Source organism: Pongo pygmaeus, chromosome 2 (assembly GCF_028885625.2).
Source record: "Pongo pygmaeus isolate AG05252 chromosome 2, NHGRI_mPonPyg2-v2.0_pri, whole genome shotgun sequence".
NCBI lineage: Eukaryota > Metazoa > Chordata > Mammalia > Primates > Hominidae > Pongo > Pongo pygmaeus.
In genome coordinates, this window is record NC_085930.1 from 67,833,081 (window position 1) to 67,854,507 (window position 21,427).

At 41.7% G+C, this 21,427-nt stretch overlaps 1 protein-coding gene across 5 annotated transcripts in view; it reads right to left on the reverse strand.

Annotated features, from left to right (window-relative positions):
- FANCD2 (FA complementation group D2) overlaps nucleotides 1-21,427 on the reverse strand; it is a 72,263-nt gene that overhangs the window by 35,512 nt on the left and 15,324 nt on the right. For 3 of the 5 annotated variants that reach the window (XM_063661725.1, XM_054481388.2, XM_054481389.2), the window contains exons 10-20: nucleotides 21,011-21,098; nucleotides 20,057-20,161; nucleotides 19,570-19,670; nucleotides 19,116-19,224; nucleotides 18,851-18,886; nucleotides 13,765-13,908; nucleotides 12,443-12,577; nucleotides 10,987-11,118; nucleotides 8,260-8,370; nucleotides 2,610-2,719; nucleotides 790-850 (exon numbers count right to left, since the gene is read on the reverse strand). In XM_063661725.1, coding sequence (XP_063517795.1) covers nucleotides 790-850; nucleotides 2,610-2,719; nucleotides 8,260-8,370; nucleotides 10,987-11,118; nucleotides 12,443-12,577; nucleotides 13,765-13,908; nucleotides 18,851-18,886; nucleotides 19,116-19,224; nucleotides 19,570-19,670; nucleotides 20,057-20,161; nucleotides 21,011-21,098 — 1,132 coding nt within the window. Of the gene's footprint in view, nucleotides 1-789; nucleotides 851-2,609; nucleotides 2,720-8,259; nucleotides 8,371-10,986; nucleotides 11,119-12,442; nucleotides 12,578-13,764; nucleotides 13,909-18,850; nucleotides 18,887-19,115; nucleotides 19,391-19,569; nucleotides 19,671-20,056; nucleotides 20,162-21,010; nucleotides 21,099-21,427 lie in introns of those variants that run through there. The other 2 variants (XM_054481390.2, XM_054481391.2) reach the window with 2 other exon arrangements.

Genomic DNA, 21,427 nt, shown 5'->3' on the forward strand with positions numbered 1-21,427 from the left:
CCCGGGAGTGGTGGCTCACATCTGTAATCCCAGTGCTTTGGGAGGCTGATGGGGGCAGATCACCTAAGATCAGGAGTTTGAGACCAGCCTGGTCAACATAGCGAAACCCCGACATGGTGAAACCCCATCTCTACTAAAAATACAAATTTAGCTGGGCATGGTGGTGCATGCCTGTGATCCCAGCTACTTGGGAGGCTGAGGCAGGAGAATCGCTTGAACCCGGGAGGCACCACTGCACTCCAGCTTTGGTGACAGAGTTGAGACTCCATCTAAAAATAAATAAATAAATAAACATAAAAATAAACGCAACCCAAGCCAGTAGTTTCCAAGTGTCATAAAACCACAGAAGTAGGAGTTCAGGAAAACTTCTTTTTCAAAAGAAGCACCTTCTGGTGAACTGACAGTGACTAGAAGCAATTCCTCAGTTACTCATAAACATATCCAATCACATTATAAGAACTCGGCCAGGCGAGGTGGCTCACGCCTGTAATCCCAGCACTTTGGGAGGCAAAGGCAGGTGGATCACTTGAGTTCAGGAGTTCAGGACCAATGGGGCCAACGTGGTGAAACCTCGTCTCTACCAAAAACATAAAAAATTAGCCGGGTGTGGTGGTGTGCGCCTGTAATCCCAGCTACTCTGGAGGCTGAGGCAGGAGAATCACTTAAACCTGGGAGGTGGAGTGAGCTGAGATCTTGCTACTGCACTGCAGCCTGGGTGACAGAGCAAGACTCTCTTAAAAAAAAAAAAAAAGACAGGAAAAAAAAAAAGAAAGAAAAAAAAGAACTCACCTGTGTGCACTGCTCATCGCTCAGGTTGGCTCTCTCTTGGGTCAAACTAGATGATTCACTTCTAAAAACAAAGAATTTTTATTTTATTTTATTATCATTATACTTTAAGTTTTAGGGTACATGTGCACAATGTGCAGGTTTGTTACATATGTATACATGTGCCATGTTGGTGTGCTGCACCCATTAACTCGTCATTTAGCATTAGGTATATCTCCTAATGCTATCCCTCCCCCCCTCCCCCCACCCCCCAACAGTCCCCGGTGTATGATGTTCCCCTTCCTGTATCCATGTGTTCTCACTGTTCAATTCCCACCTATGAGTGAGAACATGCGGTGTTTGGTAAAAACACAGAATTTTAATTTCACTTTTGTAATATTTTGTAACAACTGCCAATAAGTTTAAGAATTCTGACTTCCCTAGGGTAGGGTAAAGATAAAAGTGCATGAAGGCAGCGAAGAGTATTTATTTTGTCCATAGAAAATACAGATTAGAGCAAAGGATGGTTATCTTATATATTTTTTTCTTTTTTCTTTTTCGTACATATTTTTTAAGGGCAAATTAGCAATAATTAGAGGAAGCACTTAATTAGTGCATATTATGTGCTAAACATTGTTCTAACCCTTTAATGTTCTCAATGACTCTATGAGGTAAATCCTATTATCATCCTTATTGCTGATGTGAGTCTACAAAGACAGAGAGATAAAGTAACTTACCCAAGGTAATTCAGCTAATAAACAATGGAGCCAGAAGTTGACCCTGGGCAAGCAGTATGGCTTCACTGAATGAACTCTTCACCAGTACACTCTGCAACCTCTTCCCATTATTAATGTGTGTCACAGGGGAGTGATGACTATCTGAGCCGGTGGTGGTTGGGGTGGGGTTAGGGGGAGAATTTACTAAGACAGTTGTAGGTAAAGAAAGGCAGATTTCTTAGAGAAAGTATAAAAATATGTTGCAAGAAAGCAATGGGCAGCCAGCAATAAAGGAGCTGACTGCAAGGAAACAACGGCTTGCTGGGGATTTATAGAGTAGTATTTATGATGTATGCTGTATGCCGAAGAGGGCTTTGTGCAGTACTAATAATGCAAAAGTTGCAGTGAGCTAACTTGCAGGTGTCTGGTGATTAAGTTGAGTGCAGGAGGGCTGCATGTCCTGCACCATGAAAAAAGGCAGACTTATATACTTTCTGTCTTTGCTTTCTTTGCTCCCACCATTCTGACTCCTTTTCCCTAATTAGGATTCCACGATGTGGATTCTAAAGATGTCTCCTGATGTCTCAGAAAATAAATTCCAAGGAGCATGAACTGAAATCCAATGTCGGTTTGTAATGGCAACATCTTATCAAGCCCCCAAACCGCTATTTCTTTAGATTCTACAAATGGGGCCTCAAGGAACAAGGTGAGGGGAAATACACAAGATCCTATCTGTACCAAATGTATAAAGTTCCCGACAGGAATGACACAGCAATGTAGACACCTGCATTGTCTAGTGCCTATATCAGGAGCAGATAAAGAAAAATGCATTCTAAAAGAATCAGGGTTCCCATTTTGTGCAAAGATTTCTAGAATTTTACCTCTAGGCAATCCTTAATTTTTAACCACAGACTGTAATGGCTAGGATCACAATCCTGCAAAACATATACATGGTAATATATACAGTCATGATTAGAAGGGAACATGGAAAAGTAACAAAACACATTTGCTCATTTCTCTTATAGTTGTAACTTCTACTGCTAAAATGATGTCTATGAGATGTAACACTTTGTTAGTTAGCAAGATTAACTGATCTTAAACCACAGAAGTCAGAATCTCCACGTGTACCTGTCTGCCGCCATGATGCCAGCCATGGTGACAGCACCAATAATCCCAATGAGTTTGTACTTGAATACGGTGCTAGAGAGCTGCTTTCTTATCACCAAGTGCATGTCATCCTGCAATGAGATGATGAAGAAAGATGAAAATGCTGGAATGGCACAGCAAAAGAAGGTATGGATATTGAGCCATATAGCTAGACTATAAAGGTTTTTGTCGTTTACTAACTGTTTTTTTTTTTTGAGACGGAGTTTCATTCTTGTTGCCCAGGCTAGAGTGCAAAGGCGCAATCTCGGCTCACTGCAACCTCTGCCTCCCAGGTTCAAACGATTCTCCTGCCTCAGCCTCCTGGGTAACTGGGATTACAGGGGCCCGCCACCATGCCCGGCTAATTTTGTATTTTTAGTAGAGATGGGGTTTCAACATGTTGGCTAGGCTGGTGAACTCCTGACCTCAGGTGATCCACCAGCCTTGGCCTTCCAAAATGCTGGGATTACAGGTGTGAACCACCATACCCAGCCCTGTATGTCTTTAGCAAGTCAATTCATCTCTCCAAGTTTTAATTTTTACATCTGTGAAATGGGGACTTTTTTTTTTTTTTCTTTGAGACGGAGTCTTGCTCTGTCGCCCAGGCTAGAGTGCAGTGGCGCCATCTTGGCTCACTGCAAGCTTCACCTCCCGGGTTCATGCCATTCTCCTGTCTCAGCCTCCTGAGTAGCTGGGACTACAGGCGCCTGCCACCAACCACGCCCGGGTAATTTTTTGTATTTTTAGTAGAGCCAGGGTTTCACCATGTTAGCCAGGATGGTCTCAATCTCCTGACCGCGTTATCCGCCCGCCTTGGCCTCCCAAAGTACTGGGATTACAGGTGTGATTATGTGCCCGGCCTGAAATGGAGAAGGTTGTTTTAAGGATTAGAGATAAATTATAAAAAACTTCTAGAACAGTGCCTAGCACATGATAGACATTCAATAATAATATCTTTTATTGTTATTATTTCTATAAGGATATGAAAATTATCATAATGTTGATGACTGCTCAGCCAAAATAATGAACTAGAATAAAATACTCAGGTAAAGATTTAAACACGGAGGCAAGGCTGGGCGAAGTAGCTCACACCTGTCATCCTAACACTTTGGGAGGCTGAGGTGGCTGGACTGCTTGAACCCAGGAGTTCAAGACCAGCCTGGGTAACATGGCAAAACCTCGTTTCTATAGAAAATACAAAAATTAGCCAGCTGTGGTGGTGCATGCCTGTGGTCCCAGCTACTCGGAAGGGTGGGGTGGGAGGATCACCTGAGCCTGGGAAGTCAAGAATACAGTGAGCCAAGATCGCATCACTGTACTCTAGCCTGGGTGACAGAGCCAGACACTGTCTCAAAATAAAATAAAATAAAATAATAAAATAAACATTGCTGAAAAACATTAAAGACGTAAGTAAATGGAAAGAGCTATTGTCTTCATGGATTGGAAGACACTTAATATTGCTAATACCATTCAAAGTGATTCAGTGCAATCCTTATCAAAGTCCCACAACATGTTTTGCAGAAACAGAAAGATCCATACCAAAATTCACATGGAATTTCAAGGGACCCCAAACTGCCAAAACCTTGAAAAAGAACAAAGTTGGAGGGCTCACACTTCCTGATTTCAATATTAATACAAAGCTACAGCAGTCAAAACAGTGTGGTGATGGCAGGACAGACATATAGACCAATGAAATAGAATACAGAGTTCAAAGATAAGCCTTCATATATGTGACAAATTGATTTTTGACAAGGGTGCCAAAATCATTTCAATGGCTGCACTACAGCCTAGCTACAGAGTGAGACTCCATCTCAAAAAAAAAAAATAGATAAATTTGACTTTATTGAAACTAAATACTTTAGTGCACCAAAGGACACTATCAAGGGAGTGAAAACCCACAGAACGGGAGAAAATATTTGCAAATCATATATCTGATAAGGGATCAATATCCAGAATATATAAATAACTCCTATACCTCAACAACGACAAAAACCTAATTTAAAAATGGGCAAAGGGCTGAGCACGGTGGCTCGTGCCTGTAATGCCAGCACTTTGGGAGGCAGAGATGGGTGGATCTCCTGAGCTCAAGCGTTCCAGACCAGTCTGGGTAACATGACGAAACCTCATGTCTACCAAAATTATAAAAAATTAGCTGGGCATGGTGGTGCACACCTGTGGTCCCAGCTACTCAGGAGGCTGACATGGGAGGATTGCTTGATCCTGGGAGGTGGAGGTTGCAGTAAGCCAAGATAACACCACTGCACTCCAACGTATGTGACAGAGTGAGACCCCATCTCAAAAACAAAACAAACAAAAATGGGTAAAGGACTTGAATAGACATTTCTACAAAAATATAGAAATGGCCAAGAAGTACATGAAAAGATGCTTAACATCATTAGTCATTAGAAAATGCAAATCAAACCACAATGAGCTACCACTTCGCACTCATCAGAATGATTATAATTAAAAAATAGGGCCTGGCGAGGTGGCAGGTACCTGTAGTCCCAGGTACTCAGGAGGCTGAGGTGGGAAGACTGCTTAAGCACGAGATTTTCAGGCTGCAGTGAAGTATGATTGCGCCACTGCATTGCAGCTTGGGTGACAGAGTAAGACCCTATCTAAAAATAATAATAATTTTTAAATTAATTAATTAATAAAAATCAAAAGAAATTTTTAAGAAAGGACAATAAATGTTGGCAAGGATATGGAGAAATTGGAACCTACATACGTTGTTGGTGGGAATGTAAAATTATGCAGCTGCTATGGAAAGCAGTTTGGTGGTTCCTCAAAATGGTAAACATATGGTCATCATATGATCCAGCAATTTCACTCTTAGATATACACCCTAAAGAACTGAAAACAGGGACTCAAACAAATATTTGTAAACCAATGGTCACAGCAACATTATTCAAATGGCCAAAAGGTGGAAACAACCCAAGTGTCCATCAGTGGATGAATGGATAAACAAAATGTGGTATAAACAAAGAATGGGGGCCAGGTGCAGTGGCTCACGCCTGTAGTCCTAGTACTTTGGGAGGCCGAGGCAGGCGGATCACCTGAGGTGAGGAGTTCGAGACCAGCCTGGCCAACATGGCAAAATCCCATCCCTACTAAAAATACAAAAATCAGCCGGGCATGGTGGTGCGTGCCTGTAATCCCAGCTACTCGGGAGGCTGAGGCAAGAGAATTGCTTGAACCCAGGAGGCAGAGGTTGCGGTAAGCCAAGATTGCGCCATTGCACTCAAGCCTGGGCAACAGAGTGAGACTCCGTCTCAACAAAACAAAATAAAACACAACAACAACAAAAACAAAGAATGGAATTATTTATTTATTTATTTATTTTTTAATCTTTTTTTTTTTTTTTTGAGACGGAGTCTCGCTCTGTCACCCAGGCTGGAGTGCAGTGGCGCGATCTCGGCTCACCGCAAGCTCCGCCTCCCGGGTTCACGCCATTCTCCTGCTTCAGCCTCCCGAGTAGCTGGGACTACAGGCGCCTGCCACCACATCCGGCTAATTTTTTGTATTTTTAGTAAAGACGGGGTTTCACCATGTTAGCCAGGATGGTCTTGATCTCCTGACCTCATGATCCGCCCACCTCGGCCTCCCAAAGTGCTGGGATTACAGGCATGAGCCACCACGCCCGGCCAAGAATGGAATTATTATAGCTGTAACAGGAATAAAGTTCTGATGCATGCTACGACCTACATGAACCTTGAAAATATTATGCTAAGTGAAATAAGCGAGACACAAAAGGATACATATCGTATGATTCCATTTATATGAGGCATCTAGAATGAACAAATCCATAGACAGAATGTGATTAGTGATTATTAGGGGGTGGGGAGAGGAAGATGGCAAATTATTGCCTAATGGGTACAAAGTTTGTTTGGGATGATCAGGAAGTTCTAGAAATGGATAGTGACAATGGTTGTATAACATTGTGAATATACTTAATGCTACTAAATTGTACCCTACAAAAATAAAATAAAATAGTGAAGTAGCTTTATATTGCTGATTTGAAGCAATCTCCAAAATAAACTGCTAAATGCAAAAGGTAAGATGTAGAACGAGAAGGGAAAGGAAACTACAGGTAAACGCAAATTTGTAAATTCTCAGAACATCTCAGAACGTTATAAAGTGATTGCCCCTGTGGGAGACAAACCAGGTGCCTACAGAACTAAGAAGAAGTGAGAATTATTTTTCACTGGATACTCTTCTATATGTTTTGAATTTTGTATGACACATGTATATTACCTAGTCCAAAAAAATTTTTTTAATTAAAAAAATGTGCTGACTGGGGATCCAAGAAAGGCGGGGGGGGAAAGATAAAAAATATGATGGTTATGGCTGGGCACGGTGGCTCATGCCTGTAATCCCAGCACTTTGGGAGGCCGAGGCTGGCAGATCACGAGGTCAGGAGATCAAGACCATCCTGGCTAACACGGTGAAACCCCGTCTCTACTAAAAATACAAAAAATTAGCCGGGCGTGGTGGCAGGTGCCTGTAGTCCCAGCTACTCGGGAGGCTGAGGCAGGAGAATGGCGTGAACCCGGGAGGCGGAGTTTGCACAGAGCCGAGATTGCGCCACTGCACTCCAGCCTGGGCAACAGTGTGAGACTCCATCTCAAACAAACAAACAAACAAAAATATATATATATATGCTGGTTGTTCAAAGTCACAGTCCAGTATGAATTACTGCCATAAGGTAGCACTAAAAATACAAACGAGTCACAAGTTATGATTCCAATCTAATCTCTTTTGTTTTATTTTATTTATTTATTTATTTTGAAATAGAGTCTCACTCTGTTGCCCTGGCTGGAGTGCAGTGGCACAATCATGGCTCACTGTAGCCTCAACTCTCTGGGCTCAATGGATCCTCCCACCTTAGCCTCCTGAGTAGCTAGGATTACAGGTGTGTGCCACCACACCTGACTAATTTTTGTATGTTTCTGTAGACACGGGGTTTCACCATGGTGCCCAGGCTGGTCTCAAACTCCAGGGCACATGTGATTCACCTGCCTTAGCCTCCCAAAGTGCTGGGATTACAGCCTGGCTTTTTCAGTGAATGGTGTCCACAAACAAAAGCAAGCCCACGTGAAGTTCACATTAGATGGAGATGTTTCTTAGGAAACAAGGCAATTCTGTGTCCCCACTGCACTCAGAACCTAAACAGTTTCATGGTTAGCTGATCACAGACCCATCTCTTCCCTAATAGACAAAGCTTTTTGAGGGCAGAGGATCTAATATATCAGTGCCTGGCACAGAATAGGCACTTAATGTTTGTGGTAAGAATAAAAAAATGCTAGTACTATGGCTGTGTACTCCATTTCCACTACTACACACTAGCAAATCTATCATTTGCTTGTTTTTTTTTCTAGAAAATTTCAAGTAAAGAGGTTTAAAATTAATACAAAATACTGAGAATACAAAAATTAGCTGGGTATGGTGGCATGTGCCTGTAGTCCCAGCTACTTGGGAGGCTGAGGCAGGAGAATCGCTTGAACCCAGGAGGCAGAGGTTGCACTGAGCTGAGATCGTGCCAACTGCGCTCCAGTCTAGGAGACAGAGCTAGACTCCGCCTCAAAAAAAAAAAAAAAAAAAAAAGAATCTTTCCCAACATATTGCCTCTTACCTGGATGTGGCTGCTGGCTTCATTCTGTTTGCTAAATGCCAGTGTGCTGAGAACATAGAAGAGTTTTCGTATTTGCTGAGGGGATATGTTATCCAGATAATCTAAAATGCCCTGTGGAAAAAATGATGCCAACAATGAGGCTAGCAGGTAACATTTTTCCCTTAAATTCAAAAAATTAAAATCCCTGTAAAAGAGACACACATAGATAGCCAGGTATCTAAAACTTTTTAGCTCCCTTAAAAGCTCAAGTTCTAAAAGCTATGCTCAGAGCCCAAAGGTTTGATAAACTGGATATAAACTGAGAAAACTCTTACAACTTTCTAAATCTCTTATTATCAGAGACTAGGAACTAACTATCAGGAAACATAAAGTTTTCTTTATCCTCTTCACTCTGAACCACAATCCTGGGCTTTAATCATCTACTGCTTAGTCATTCTAATGTACCTCCCAGTTTTCGGTATTCTTTACCTCCACCTTTCTCTTTTTTTCAGTGAAAACAATATTCTACCAAAAGTTATGTCTTTACCCTATTCCTTGCCATATCATCCCTTCCCAGCTTCTACTCCATTAATTATTCCTCCTTTCTCTACAGATCTGGAAGGAGTCACAAGGAAACTATTTACTTTGTGACCTTGGGAAATGCCTCAGCTTTTCTCATCTGTAACAGGGCGATAATAATAGCTATACTACCTTTCATGGTTTGTCTGAGGATAAAGTAATAAAACAGCTTTGTAAACTTTTAATTAATTTTTAAAAATCTCCATTTCTTCCTCTCTATTGAATCCTTTCTCTCAGCCTACAAGCAATCTCAAACCTCCTCATCTAAAAAATATCTCCGTTGCAACCAGCTTCTTTCTCAAGCTACTTTTTGTATTCTCTTCTCCTTGATGCTTCTCGACATTGACTCTATTCCCCAAGTCTTCAAGTTACTGCTCTCTGGCTTCCACCCTTATAATTCAATTAACATTGTTCTCTCAGAGGTTACCAGAGGTATCCTAATTGCCAAAGCCAATAGCCTCTGCTCCATCTTCAACCTCTACAGTATCCAACACTGGAGATAAATCCCTCACTCTTTATTTTTTTGACAGAGTTTCGCTCTTCTTGCCTAGGCTGGAGTGTGATGGCATGATCTCAGCTCACTGCAACCTCCACCTCCTGGGTTCAAGTGATTCTCCTGCCTCAGCCTCCCGAGTAGCTGGGATTACAGGCATGCACCACAATGCCCGGCTAATTTTTGTATTTTTAGTAGAGGAGGGGTTTCTCCCTGTTGGTCAGGCTGATTCGAACTCCCAACCTCAGGTGATCCGTCCGCCTCGGCCTCCCAAAGGGGTTTCTCCATGTTGGTCAGGCTGATTTGAACTCCCAACCTCAGGTGATCTGTCCGCCTCGGCCTCCCAAAGTGCTGGGACTACAGGCGTGAGTCACCGCACCCGGCCAATACCTCACTCTTGAAACTCATTCCTGGGCTTTTGCTACCCGACATCCTTTAAGCTCACATTATTAATCTTCCAGTTTTCTCATTTTCCTTCTACGGACATTTGCTTTCATCTGCCACTTAAACTTTAACCTTCTCAAAATGTCTGTGCTCTTCTAAGCTTCTTTTTTTTTTTTTTGAGACAGAGTCTTGCTCTGTCGCCCAGACTGGAGTGCAGTGGTGTTATCTTGGCTCACTGCAAGCTCTGCCTCCCGGGTTCACGCCATTCTCCTGCCTTAGCCTCCTGAGTAGCTGGAACTACAGGCGACCGCCACGACGCCCGGCTAATTTTTGTATTTTTAATAGAGACGGGGGTTTCACCGTGTTAGCCAGGCTGGTCTTAATCTCCTGACCTCGTGATTTGCCCGCCTTGGCCTCCCAAAGTGCTGGAATTACAGGCATGAGCCACTGTGCCTGGCCTGCCACATATCCTTAACAGTTACCAAGTCATGTTAATTCTAACACCAAATTGTCTCTTAAGCCATAATTTCTTCTACATTCCCGTGACCAAAATCCGGCCCTTATTCTCACTCCCTTAGACCATTTCAGCGGTCTCCAATCCACCCATCATATAGCCTACTGAGTTATCTCTCAATGCTGAGAGGATTAGGTCAACTCTACGTAAAAACTAGTAATAGCTCCTTATTGTCTAGAAAATAAAGTTGAAACTCTTTAGCATGTTATTTGAGACTCTTTGCAACATGGGCCTGTCCTATGTCTTACCAGCCTTACCTCCAATCATCCCTCTCCATATATATCCTATTTTCCAGTCATGCTTGTTTGCTTCTCATTCCTCAGTCACACCATTGACTTGGGCACCAGTTTGCTTCTGCTCAAACTCTTCTCTGCCTAGAACACACTTCCCACACTTTCTCTTGTCAGTCATTCCCATCCTTCAGCAAACATTCACATCGCCTCTTTGAAGAATTCTCCAGCTTCCCAGGCTAAATTTAATTATTCTTGCTCTGTTGTATCTATAGTACTTTACCAGAGAATTCACCATGTTGTATTTATAGTGACTTGCTTATGTGTCTTAGTCTTTAACATCAAAGGTAAGGGCCTACTTTACATTCACAGCACCCAGAATAGAGCTTAGCCTGTAGGTTAGGTATAAAGAAGTGTTTGCTGAATGAATTAACACATAGAATAGTCACTTTTTATTTATATTACTTGCCCATCATCTCACCTCCTTCCCACCACCTCCCACCAATTATAGTATTCAATATCTAAAGTACAAGAAGCCAACAAGATACCTTTACAAAGACAGCATTCATCATCATAGCAGATGGGTTTAACACTACCAACTCTAGAAGGACATCTAAGGCAGTATCAACTTCAGCTTCATTCCCACTGCAGATATGGGTCACTAAGGCACCAACCACTTCCTATACAGGGGAGAGTCAATAGGACAGTGTAAAACAAAATATGGATGGCCATTCTAAAGGGATTCACCCCCAAGCCTCTCCAATCTCTTCTTCATTAAAATCACAATCAACCCAATCTCATCATCTATTATCTAGTTTTCATTAATGTTGGCTTCAGGAGATTTAGGAATATGCCAGTATAACTTGACCATCCCATCTTGATCTATTTCCCATATTTTATCAGTGAGCACTACCTAAGCCCTCCTGATTTTGCTCCTTGGCATAGTTTTCCTCTTTCTTTTTCCCATATGGGTTAAATTTTACCCTTCAAGTTGAGGTTGTACAAGATCAGTTGAAATTTCTCAAAAAGATGGCACTCAAGGAGCTAAAAGCTTTAAAGGTTTTCTCTATATAGTACAGGCTAGACTTGCATGTTTCCAAGCAAACATAGATCATGATAGTGTCTCTAAGACATTAAGAGGGTTCAAAAATGTCTTAGATGCCATTGTCCCTTTATACTGTCAATCCATCATAGTCATAACAGAATTATATTCTCAACTGCAACAGCTACCTCATGTCAGCTGCAACTATTGCTCTACTTTAAATGTTTAAAATTTTTTTCACAAATCTTCATTTTAAAAGTTCCATTCAAATGTGTTTTAACATTGTTAATGATAGGAAGAATATATGTAAAAATACAAAATAAGACACTGTTCTTTACTTGCTTTCATAAACATTTTCCACAAATACAGTCCTCCCTCTCTGGAGATATGCTATTAAAATGTGTCTCGGCCAGGCCTGATGGCTCATGCCTGTAATCCCAGCACTTTGAGAGGCCGAGGCAGGCGGATTACCTGAGGTCAGGAGTTCGAGACCAGCCTGGCCAACATGGTGAAACCCCGTGTCTACTAAAAATAGAAAAAATTAGCCGGGCGTGGTGGTGTGTGCCTGTAATCACAGCTACTCAGGAGGCTGAGACAGGAGAATCGCTTGAATCCGGGAGGCGAAGGTTGCAGTGAGCCAAGGTAGCACCACCGCACTCCAGCCTGGACATGAAGAGCAAAACCCCGTCTCAAAACAAAACAAAAAAAAGTGTGTCTCATGTTTTGAAATAGACTAGATCTGGATCTTAATTTCAGACAGAGAATTTTAGAGCTCAGAACACAGAGTTAGATCCACCAGTCAAGTCTCTTCACTTCATCAAGGCTGGGACTAGAATTGAGCTTTCTTGAGACCCAGTTCAGAGTTCCTTCCCCTTCAGTGAGTTCCAACCAACAAGAAATAAACATCAGATTATTTTCCCTTTCCGTGTTCCCTCCTTGCCAAAATAAATGTTTCAACATACCTGCTGGCAGTACGTGTCAAAAAACTTGAATGCATATTTGTATAGGAGACTCCCAAATGAAATTATACTCTGGTCTAGAGAGTGAAGCAAACTCTGAGCCAGCGACAGAATGGATGAACACATATCCTTAAGAACCTTGAGTGGGGAAGAGTAGAGAGAGAAAAGAAGCTGTAGGAAACAGTTAGTACACAACCTAAGAGTTGCTTATCCTTTTGGAATGTCAGACTTCTCCTCCCTAGCTCTCATTTAACTTAGGAAATCTTAATCTTTGTTTTACACAAAAATAATCCTTCATCATTTTGAGATTACTCTCAGCATCAATGGGATTCCACGTTTGGATAATAATTGACCTTTAAGCTCAAAGAAGTTAAATTACAAGCCTCATAGAACGTTCCTATCTGCTCAATTTGGGATTGGAGGCCAGATCTTCTAAATCCCAGTTTCCCCATGCAATCACACTACCCCCCAGGAATGTTCCACCCTGGTTATAATTTGAAGTAGGTCTATAAGGTTCAATGCTAACTAAACTGATTTTTTTAAAAGAAGATCAAGAAGAGAAGTGATCATACCCTACCAATAATGCAATATACATAGACATTAATGGACCCAGACTAAATAACCAGTTAATAAACACAGCTTCCTTATTGATACCATAATTTTTAAAAATCTTATATTTAGTACTAAGCTGGGTATAATGCTTTATTGGGGAAAATGCAATGAAAAATTACATATGGTTTCTGCATCTAGAAAATTACAGCCCAAAACATATATAATTGGCAGAAATAAACACAGAAAGAACTGCAAGATAAAATAATACAACCGTTTAATCTATTCCTAAAATAAAATTTAAGACCCAGCGAGGTATTCTCATTAGCTCCTAACCCAAACCCCAAACCACTGGCCCATCCAGTTTTCTAAGTTCTATAGTGTTAATATCCTGAACGTTCAGCTGGCAAAACATTATTCCCAGTTTATAAATTCCAGTTTGAATAATTTACATTTCCAGAGGAATTATCACCTAAAGTCCACAGTTTTGAATGGCCAAAGAGTGATAGTTCAAATAGGTACATATTTACGTTCCTACTAGTTTCTACAGGCTGGTCCTATTCCCCTCAAGGTTTTTATAAGCTACTTAAATAAGATACGGAAGGCCAGTTTGTCAAAGTTGCAAACTGCATTGAGATAGGCAATTAAAATAATGCAAAAATAAAATTCAAAAATCTCAATGGGTTTGAACAATGGACTGAAATAAGATGAAATTTTACATGAGAGCTGTAAAGCTTTCTGTTTTAGATTAAAAATCAATAGTCTCTGACACTTACTAAGTAATGAACAGAGAATGTACTCTGGAGCAGCTGTTCTTGAATGCAGGCTGATCGAATCTTATTTCTTAGCACCCTTTCAATATACTTCTTTGTCTGAGTATTGGTGCTATAGATGATGAAAAGCATCACCAGGTCAAACACCTATCGTCAATAAATATGCAATAATAGAAAAACAGTTAACAAATCAGTACATTTGCTACAATGAAATAGCAGTTTTTCCTCTAATTAAAACACAGAATGGATAATGCTCATTTGTTCCACACACTCCCCTGGGAGTATCTACACTTTTCACAAAACTCAGAAATATTTTTCAGATAAATAAACTGCCACAACTGTTAACCATTGGTATCCCTTAAGAATACAGAGCAGGCCAGGCACGGTGGCTTACACCTGTAATCCCAGCACTTTGGGAGGCCAAGGCGGGCAGATCACGAGGTCAGGAGATCCAGACCATCCTGACTAACACGGTGAAACCCCGTCTCTACTAAAAATACAAAAAATTAGCCAGGTGTGGTGGCATGCACCTGTAGTCCCAGCTGCTGGGGAGGCTGAGGCAGGAGAATGGTGTGAACCTGGGAGGCAGAGCTTGCAGTGAGCCAAGATCGTGCCACTGCACTCCAGCCTGGGTGAGAGAGCAAGACTCCGTTCTCGGAAAAAAAAAAAAAAAAAAAAAACGAATATAGAGCAATATGCATGAAAGTGATATTACTACAGAAGTAACTCTGAACATCTTGACATTTATTAAAAGAAAGATTCTATCACTTGACAACTCCAGTGTGTGTTTGCTGCCAACTACAGTATGTATTTTCACTATTACTAGGAAAATTACTAGGCCGGGCGCGGTGGCTCACACCTGTAATCCCAGCACTTTGGGAGGCCGAGATGGGTGGATCACGAGGTCAGGAGTTCAAGACCAGTCTGGCCAAGATGCTGAAACCCCGTCTCTACTAAAAATACACAAATTAGCCGGGCAAGGTGGCATACACCTGTAATCCCAGCTACTTGAGAAGCTGAGGCAGGAGAATCACTTGAACCCGGGTGACAGAGGTTGCAGTGAGCCGAGATCGAGCCACTGCACTCGAGCCTAGGTGACAGAGCAAGACTTTGTCTCAAAAAAAAAAAAGGAAAATTACTTTGTGAAAAGTTGGAAGGACTATAAATGCCCATCAATACATCAATACAGGAAAGGTTCAATAAATTATGATGGAGTAATTTTAATTTTTGGAATATTACACAGTCATCAAAAAGAATAAGCCATGCTGGGCGTGGTGGCTCACACCTATAATCCCAGCACTTTGGGAGGCCCAGGTGGGCAGATTACCTGAGGTCAGGAGTTCGAGACTAGCCTGGCCAACATGGTGAAACCCCATCTCTACCAAAAATACTCACAAAAAAAATTAGCAGGTCATGGTGGCAGGTGCCTGTAATCCCAGCTACTAGGGAAGCTGTGACAAGTGAATCACTTAAACCCAGGAGGCAGAGGTTACAGTGAGCCGAGATTGTGTCATTGCACTCCAGCCTAAGTGATGGAGCAAAGCTCTATCTAAAAAAAATTTTCCATTAAAAAATTAAAAACAAACAAACAAAAAGAATAAGCTAGACCAGGGGTCCCCAACCCCTGGACCACGGAGTCCGTGGTCTGCTAGGAACCAAGCTGCACAGCAGGAGGTGAGGGGCAGTCAAGTGGGCATTACCACCTGAGATCCGCCTCCTGTCAGAATAGCGGCTGCATTAGATTCTCACGGGAGTGTGAACCCTATTGTGAACTGCACACGCACAGGATCTAGGCTGCACATTCCTTATGAGAATCTAAGTAGTGCCTGATGATCTAAGGTGGAACAGTTTCATCCTGAAATCATGCCCTGACACGATCTGTGGAAAAACTCTCTTCCATGAAACCAGTCCCTGGTGCCAAAAAGGTTAGGGACTGCTGAGCCATACTGTATTTTTTGACAGAGAAAAGACATTCCTGACATGAAGTGGAAAAAACAGCAACCTGCAAAGGGATAATCAGGCTTGGCATGGTGGCTCATGCCTATAATCCCACTGCTTTGTGAGGCTGAGGATGGAGGATCACTTGAGCCCAGGAGGTGGAGGCAACAGTGAGCTATGATTATGCCACTGCACTCCAGCTTGGGTGAAAGAGCAAGACCTGTCTCTTGAAAAACAAAACAAGGCTGGGCGCGGTGGTCCCAGCACTTTGAGAGGCTGATGCGGGCAGATCACGAGGTCAGGAGGCAACAGTGAGCTATGACTGTGCCACTGCACTCCAGCCTGGTGACAGAGTGAGACCCTGTCTCTTTAAACACCACCACCACCACCCATAATCATAGTTAAGATTCTGCTTTTGTAAAAACAATATATAAACATACATATGTGTAGGCATAAGAGTGTACCTGTACTTGCACACAATTACAACTTGTATATGAATGGAAAAAAGTTGGAAGGATGATTATCCCTGAGGAATGGGACAGAGAGTGCAGAAAAACTGTATTTTTTTACATCTGTTTATTCCTTGTGGGTTTTTCTCCACAATTAGCTTGTTTACCTAAGTTTAAAAAAGAAAAATTTGAGGGTTGGAAGCAGTGGCTCATGCCTATAATCCCAGCACTTTGGGAGGCCCAAGCAGGAGGATCACTTGAAGCTAAAAATTTGAGACCAGGCAAGGTGCAGTGGCTCATGCCTGTAATCCCAGCACTTTGGGAGGCTGAGGCGGGCGGATCACAAGGTGAGGAGATTGAGACCATCCTGGCTAACATGGTGAAACACCGTCTCTACTAAAATTACAAAAAAAAATTAGCCGGGTGTGGTGGCGGGCACCTGTAGTCCCAGCTACTTGGGAGGCTGAGGCAGGAGAATGGCGTGAACCTGGGAAGCGAAGCTTGCAGTGAGCCGAGATCATGCCACTGCATTCCAGCCTGGGAGACAGCGAGACTCTGACTCAAAAAAAAAAAAAAAAAAAATTCAGACCAGTCAGCATAACACAGCAAGACTTCATCTCTACAAAAAATAAAAAAATTGGCCTGGCGTGGTGGCTCACACCTGTAATCCTAGCACTTTGGGAGGTTGAGGCAGGTGGATCACCTGAGGTCAGGAGTTTGAGACCAGCCTGGCCAACATGGCGAAATCCCATCTCTACTAAAAATGCAAAAATTAGCTGGGCGTGGTGGTGGGCACCTATAATCCCAGCTACTAGGGAGGCTGAGGCAGAACTGCTTAAACCCAGGAGGCGGAGGTTGCAGTGAGCTGAGATTGTGCCACATCACTCTAGCCTGGGAAAAGAGTGAAACTCCGTCTCAAAAAATAAATAAATAAATAAAACAATTAGCCAGGCCTCGTGGTGCTTGCCTGTAGTCCCAGCTACTCTGAAGACTGAGGTGGGAGGATCACCTGAACCCAGGAGTTTGAGGCTGCAGTGAGCTACGATGCTACCACCACACTCCAGCCTGGGTGACAGCGCAAGACCTGGTCTCTTGAAAAACAAAACAAGGCCGGGCGTGGTGGCTCACACCTATAATCCCAGCACTTTGGGAGGCCGAGGTGGGCAGATCACGAGGTCAGGAGATCGAGACCATCCTGGCTAACACGATGAAACTCCATCTCTACTAAAAATACAAAAAATTAGCCGGGCATGGTGGCGGGTGCCTGTAGTCCCAGCTACTTGGGAGGCTGAGGCGGGAGAATGGTGTGAACCCAGGAGGCAGAGCTTGCAGTGAGCACTCCAGCCTAGGTGACAGAGTAAGACCCCGTCTCAAAAAAAAAGAAAAGAAAAAGAAAAACAAAACAAAAAAAGAGAAAACATTGGGAGTGTATTCAGGGCAACCTGAGTCTATTCTTCCAGGAAAAAAAAAAAAAAAACAGTTAAAAAGGCAAGCAGGATAAAAAAGAAAAAACAAAACAAATTTTACTACTTCTCTTAACTGAATGCCCCATTCCTTAGGACACCAAAATTGAGTTATTAGACCAGAATACAGTCATTAAAGATAACAATGAAGACAAAGCAGACCTTGAAATATTTATGACAGGATAAAAAATGTTAAGAAAAAAAAGTAAGAATACAAATTATATTTATACAATGATTACAAATACGTAAAAATAGGAATGCAGGCAGCCAAGGTGGTAAATTTATGTTTATCTAAAATCAAAAACAGTGTGTTGGAGTACTTTGATATTTTTCACCAGAAAAAATTCTGAATTTTCATTGCTTTATTCAGCATCATGAAAGCTTTTAAGATAGTCATCCAAAAACTGGATAACAAAACTAACAAAAACCCCACAAAACAGATTCCAACCATAGAAAAATCTTTAAAGGCAACCAATCAGCACCTAAGGAACTCAATCATCTGGCTTTTTATCTTTTGAGATGGAGTCTTGCACTGTCGCCCAGGCTGGAGTGCAGTGGCGTGTGCCACCAGGCCAGGCTAATTTTTTTTTGTATTTTTAGTAGAGACAGGGTTTCGCTACATTGGCCAGGCTGGTCTCAAACTCCTGACCTCAGATGATCTGCCTGCCGCAGCCTCCCAAAGTGCTGGGATTATAGGCGTGAGCCACCGCGCCCGGCCAATCATCTGGCTTTTTGATGGAATGTATTTCTAGAATTAATAGAGACATAAGATCCAGTACCACTGCCTTGACAGTGGACAGACTGATTTACTCCAGTCAGGTCTACATGGGCAAAGTAAAGTAAAACATGGAATGCCATTATCTTGACAGTGGTGCTGGGTGGAAGGAAGGGCAATTAGGCAGATATAGGGACCTGAGACTTAGGTGGTTATTTTCTTCATCTCATCAGTGGGGACCTGGCTTCTTTGACTGCACCTTGATGTGCTTGTTTACACTGTTAATATTTCCCCTTGTGGATACTGTAGGCTTATTTTATAGCCAGAGTGAGTAGGGGCAGGCTATCTGGTCAGTCGCCACCTCAGATTACCTTCCCCAGACAGCTAATGTTTATTAGAGGAACTAGGGAAGAGAGAGAAGAGTGATTGGAGGGAGGAGAAAGAAAGAAAGTGGGAAGGCAAGCTAGCCAATGTCACTACTTTTAAGTCTGCAATACTTAAAATGCATAGTACATGAACATTACCTTGTGTTCAGACACTGAGGCAGTGTTTTCAATTGCCTGAAAAAACAGGAGAGAGTCACAAAAATATTACGACACATCAACAAAACATGTTATTCAGCATGCCCTGTTATCTCATCTGAGAGCCAAGGTGTCCATATGGCAACCATCAGCTATCATTTCCACTTGAATGACTTTTGAGATTTTTATTTCAATCTACCTCAGTTATACATCTGTCACTAATTGCCACTCATTTCCTCCTTGATAATCAAAGTTCCAAAGATCTCACCTTAATCCAGGCTTCTGAAATGGTTTTCTCATATCTAATAGCTGACTTTATTACATCAAAGAGGAGAATAATACAGCTCTGACCGCTGCTTTCTTGATTTCCTGAGGAACTACAAGTAGCAGAGAGGAAAAAAATTACTCTTCTACCTACCAGAAAAGAACTTACAAGATCGGAGTTCCTGCTTAGTAGCCATGTACCCTGGAGCAAATGACAACCTCATGTGTAAGATGGCTAATAAACTTGCACTGTAGTCTGTCTGGGATTGATCTGAATGGCTAAGAAAACATATAAACACATACATACTCACATACATATATGTAATTTGAAAAACGACATAATACTAGATGTAAATGTCATAATAGTACCATTATTTGTAGTAGTAAGTATTAAGCTCTAACTCTGACTGTGGGATGTCAGAAAATTGTGACATCCTATGTGAGGATGAGCTCTTTACCTTGCTCGTCCTTTACTTTTCGACTTTACTTGGGAAGCCTGTAACCGTGATGGCAAAACACAATGCTGCAGATCCAACTTCTCCCGAAGCTCAGAAATTACCTGCAGAAAGTAAATATTAGCTATGGTTTTCTGCTCATTCATAGTGGGTAGGCACAGTCCAGTCTCTCTACCATGACAATCTCCTGAAAGACTGAGGAAGAAAAATTTTAAATGTTGTACATTTTGAAAAATAGAGTTCTGAGAATAGCCAATGCAATGTCATAGAACGTCATATCCAAAATTTCAGAATTCTGTTAGGTACTACACAGAAAGAGTAAATGTTAACTTATAGCAGCTTATACAGATCAATGAATCTGCTGAATAGCTCCATTCTCTCCTCTGAATGCTATCCGGATTAGTCAGTATTCTCAGTTAGTCTGGGGACAGAGAAGAGCAATTGGCAGTTAAGTTGCTTTATCTAGGTGTGATGGGATATAAGAGCATACCTCAAGTGCATCCATGGCTGTTATGGAATGAAGAATGAACTTTATTATCACAGGTAAATCCTCCAATCTAATAGACGACAACTTATCCATCACCAACTGGCGAACCTAAAAATTAAAAGCACAAAAACTTAATAGGTTTTCATGTCACTACCTCAACTTTGTACTGAACTGTTAGGTAAAATTAGAAAAAAATCACTTCTCTTACTCCGTTTTCCCACTTATAATTTAGGGAAAAACAAAATTTTAGATTTTTCCCCAAATTAGAATCTTTTAGTTGTTAATACCACAGGTTCATCAAAAACAGACAGGCAATAAATGTGAAACAGAGCTATTATCTTACATTTAGAGCCTAAATTCTCAACTGGCTACAGTAAGGCATAAAAAGTATTATTCCTATGGGAAGCAGGTATGATTCAGACAATATAGAAGATTTCCACTCAAAACTTACTGCTTAAAAACAGACCTGTGGGCCGGGCACGGTGGCTCAAGCCTGTAATCCCAGCACTTTGGGAGGCCGAGGGGGGTGGAAAACAAGGTCCGGAGTTCAAGACCAGCCTGGACAATAGGTGAAACCCTGTCTCTACTAAAAATACAAAAATTAGCCGGGCGTGGTGGCAGGTGCCTGTAACCCCAGCTACTTGGGAGGCTGAGTCAGAGAACTGCTTGAACCTGGTAGGCAGAGGTTGCAGTGAGCGGAGATTGCGCCACTGCACTCCAGCCTGGGTGACAGAGTGATACTCCGTCTCAAAAAACAAAAACAAAAAAACAGACCTGTGAATCTATCATAGAATAGCATCTGAAACTCACTGAGGGGAAAAAAAAAAGAGATATCAAATGTGATTCACTATGGTTTCAAAATAAAATATTCATTACTCCCAAGGCAATGACTGACTAACACTTGTTCTGGGAGGTTGGAAAGCTGGCTCTGTTTCTGGAAAGCTGAGTCTTTTCTACCTTCAATAGGAAGTTTGGGTCAAGTCGGAGGCTTGAAAGGACATCCAGGATTGGGACAGTGAGTGAAGTATTCTCTATCAGTAGGTCACTGTGAATGTAGAAAAAGAAAAAAGTTGTGTAATGGTTTAAACAGAGCTGGGCAGACAATGACTTGAGAAAATCATTTATTAGAGTATGAAAATAAAGGACATACTTAGTTGCCATTAAATTAATGTTTATAGTATGTTTCTTTAAAAATTGTTTTGACTGCAAAAAATAATATATGCTCATTATAAAAATTCAAATAATAAAAGTAGAAACAAGAAGCCTTCCATCACAATCCCCACTACCCAGAAAACACCACTATTTAGTTTGGTACATATCCTTCCCTGAAAAAAGGGAAAAAGAAAACCCAAAACATTTACAATGAAATGTGAT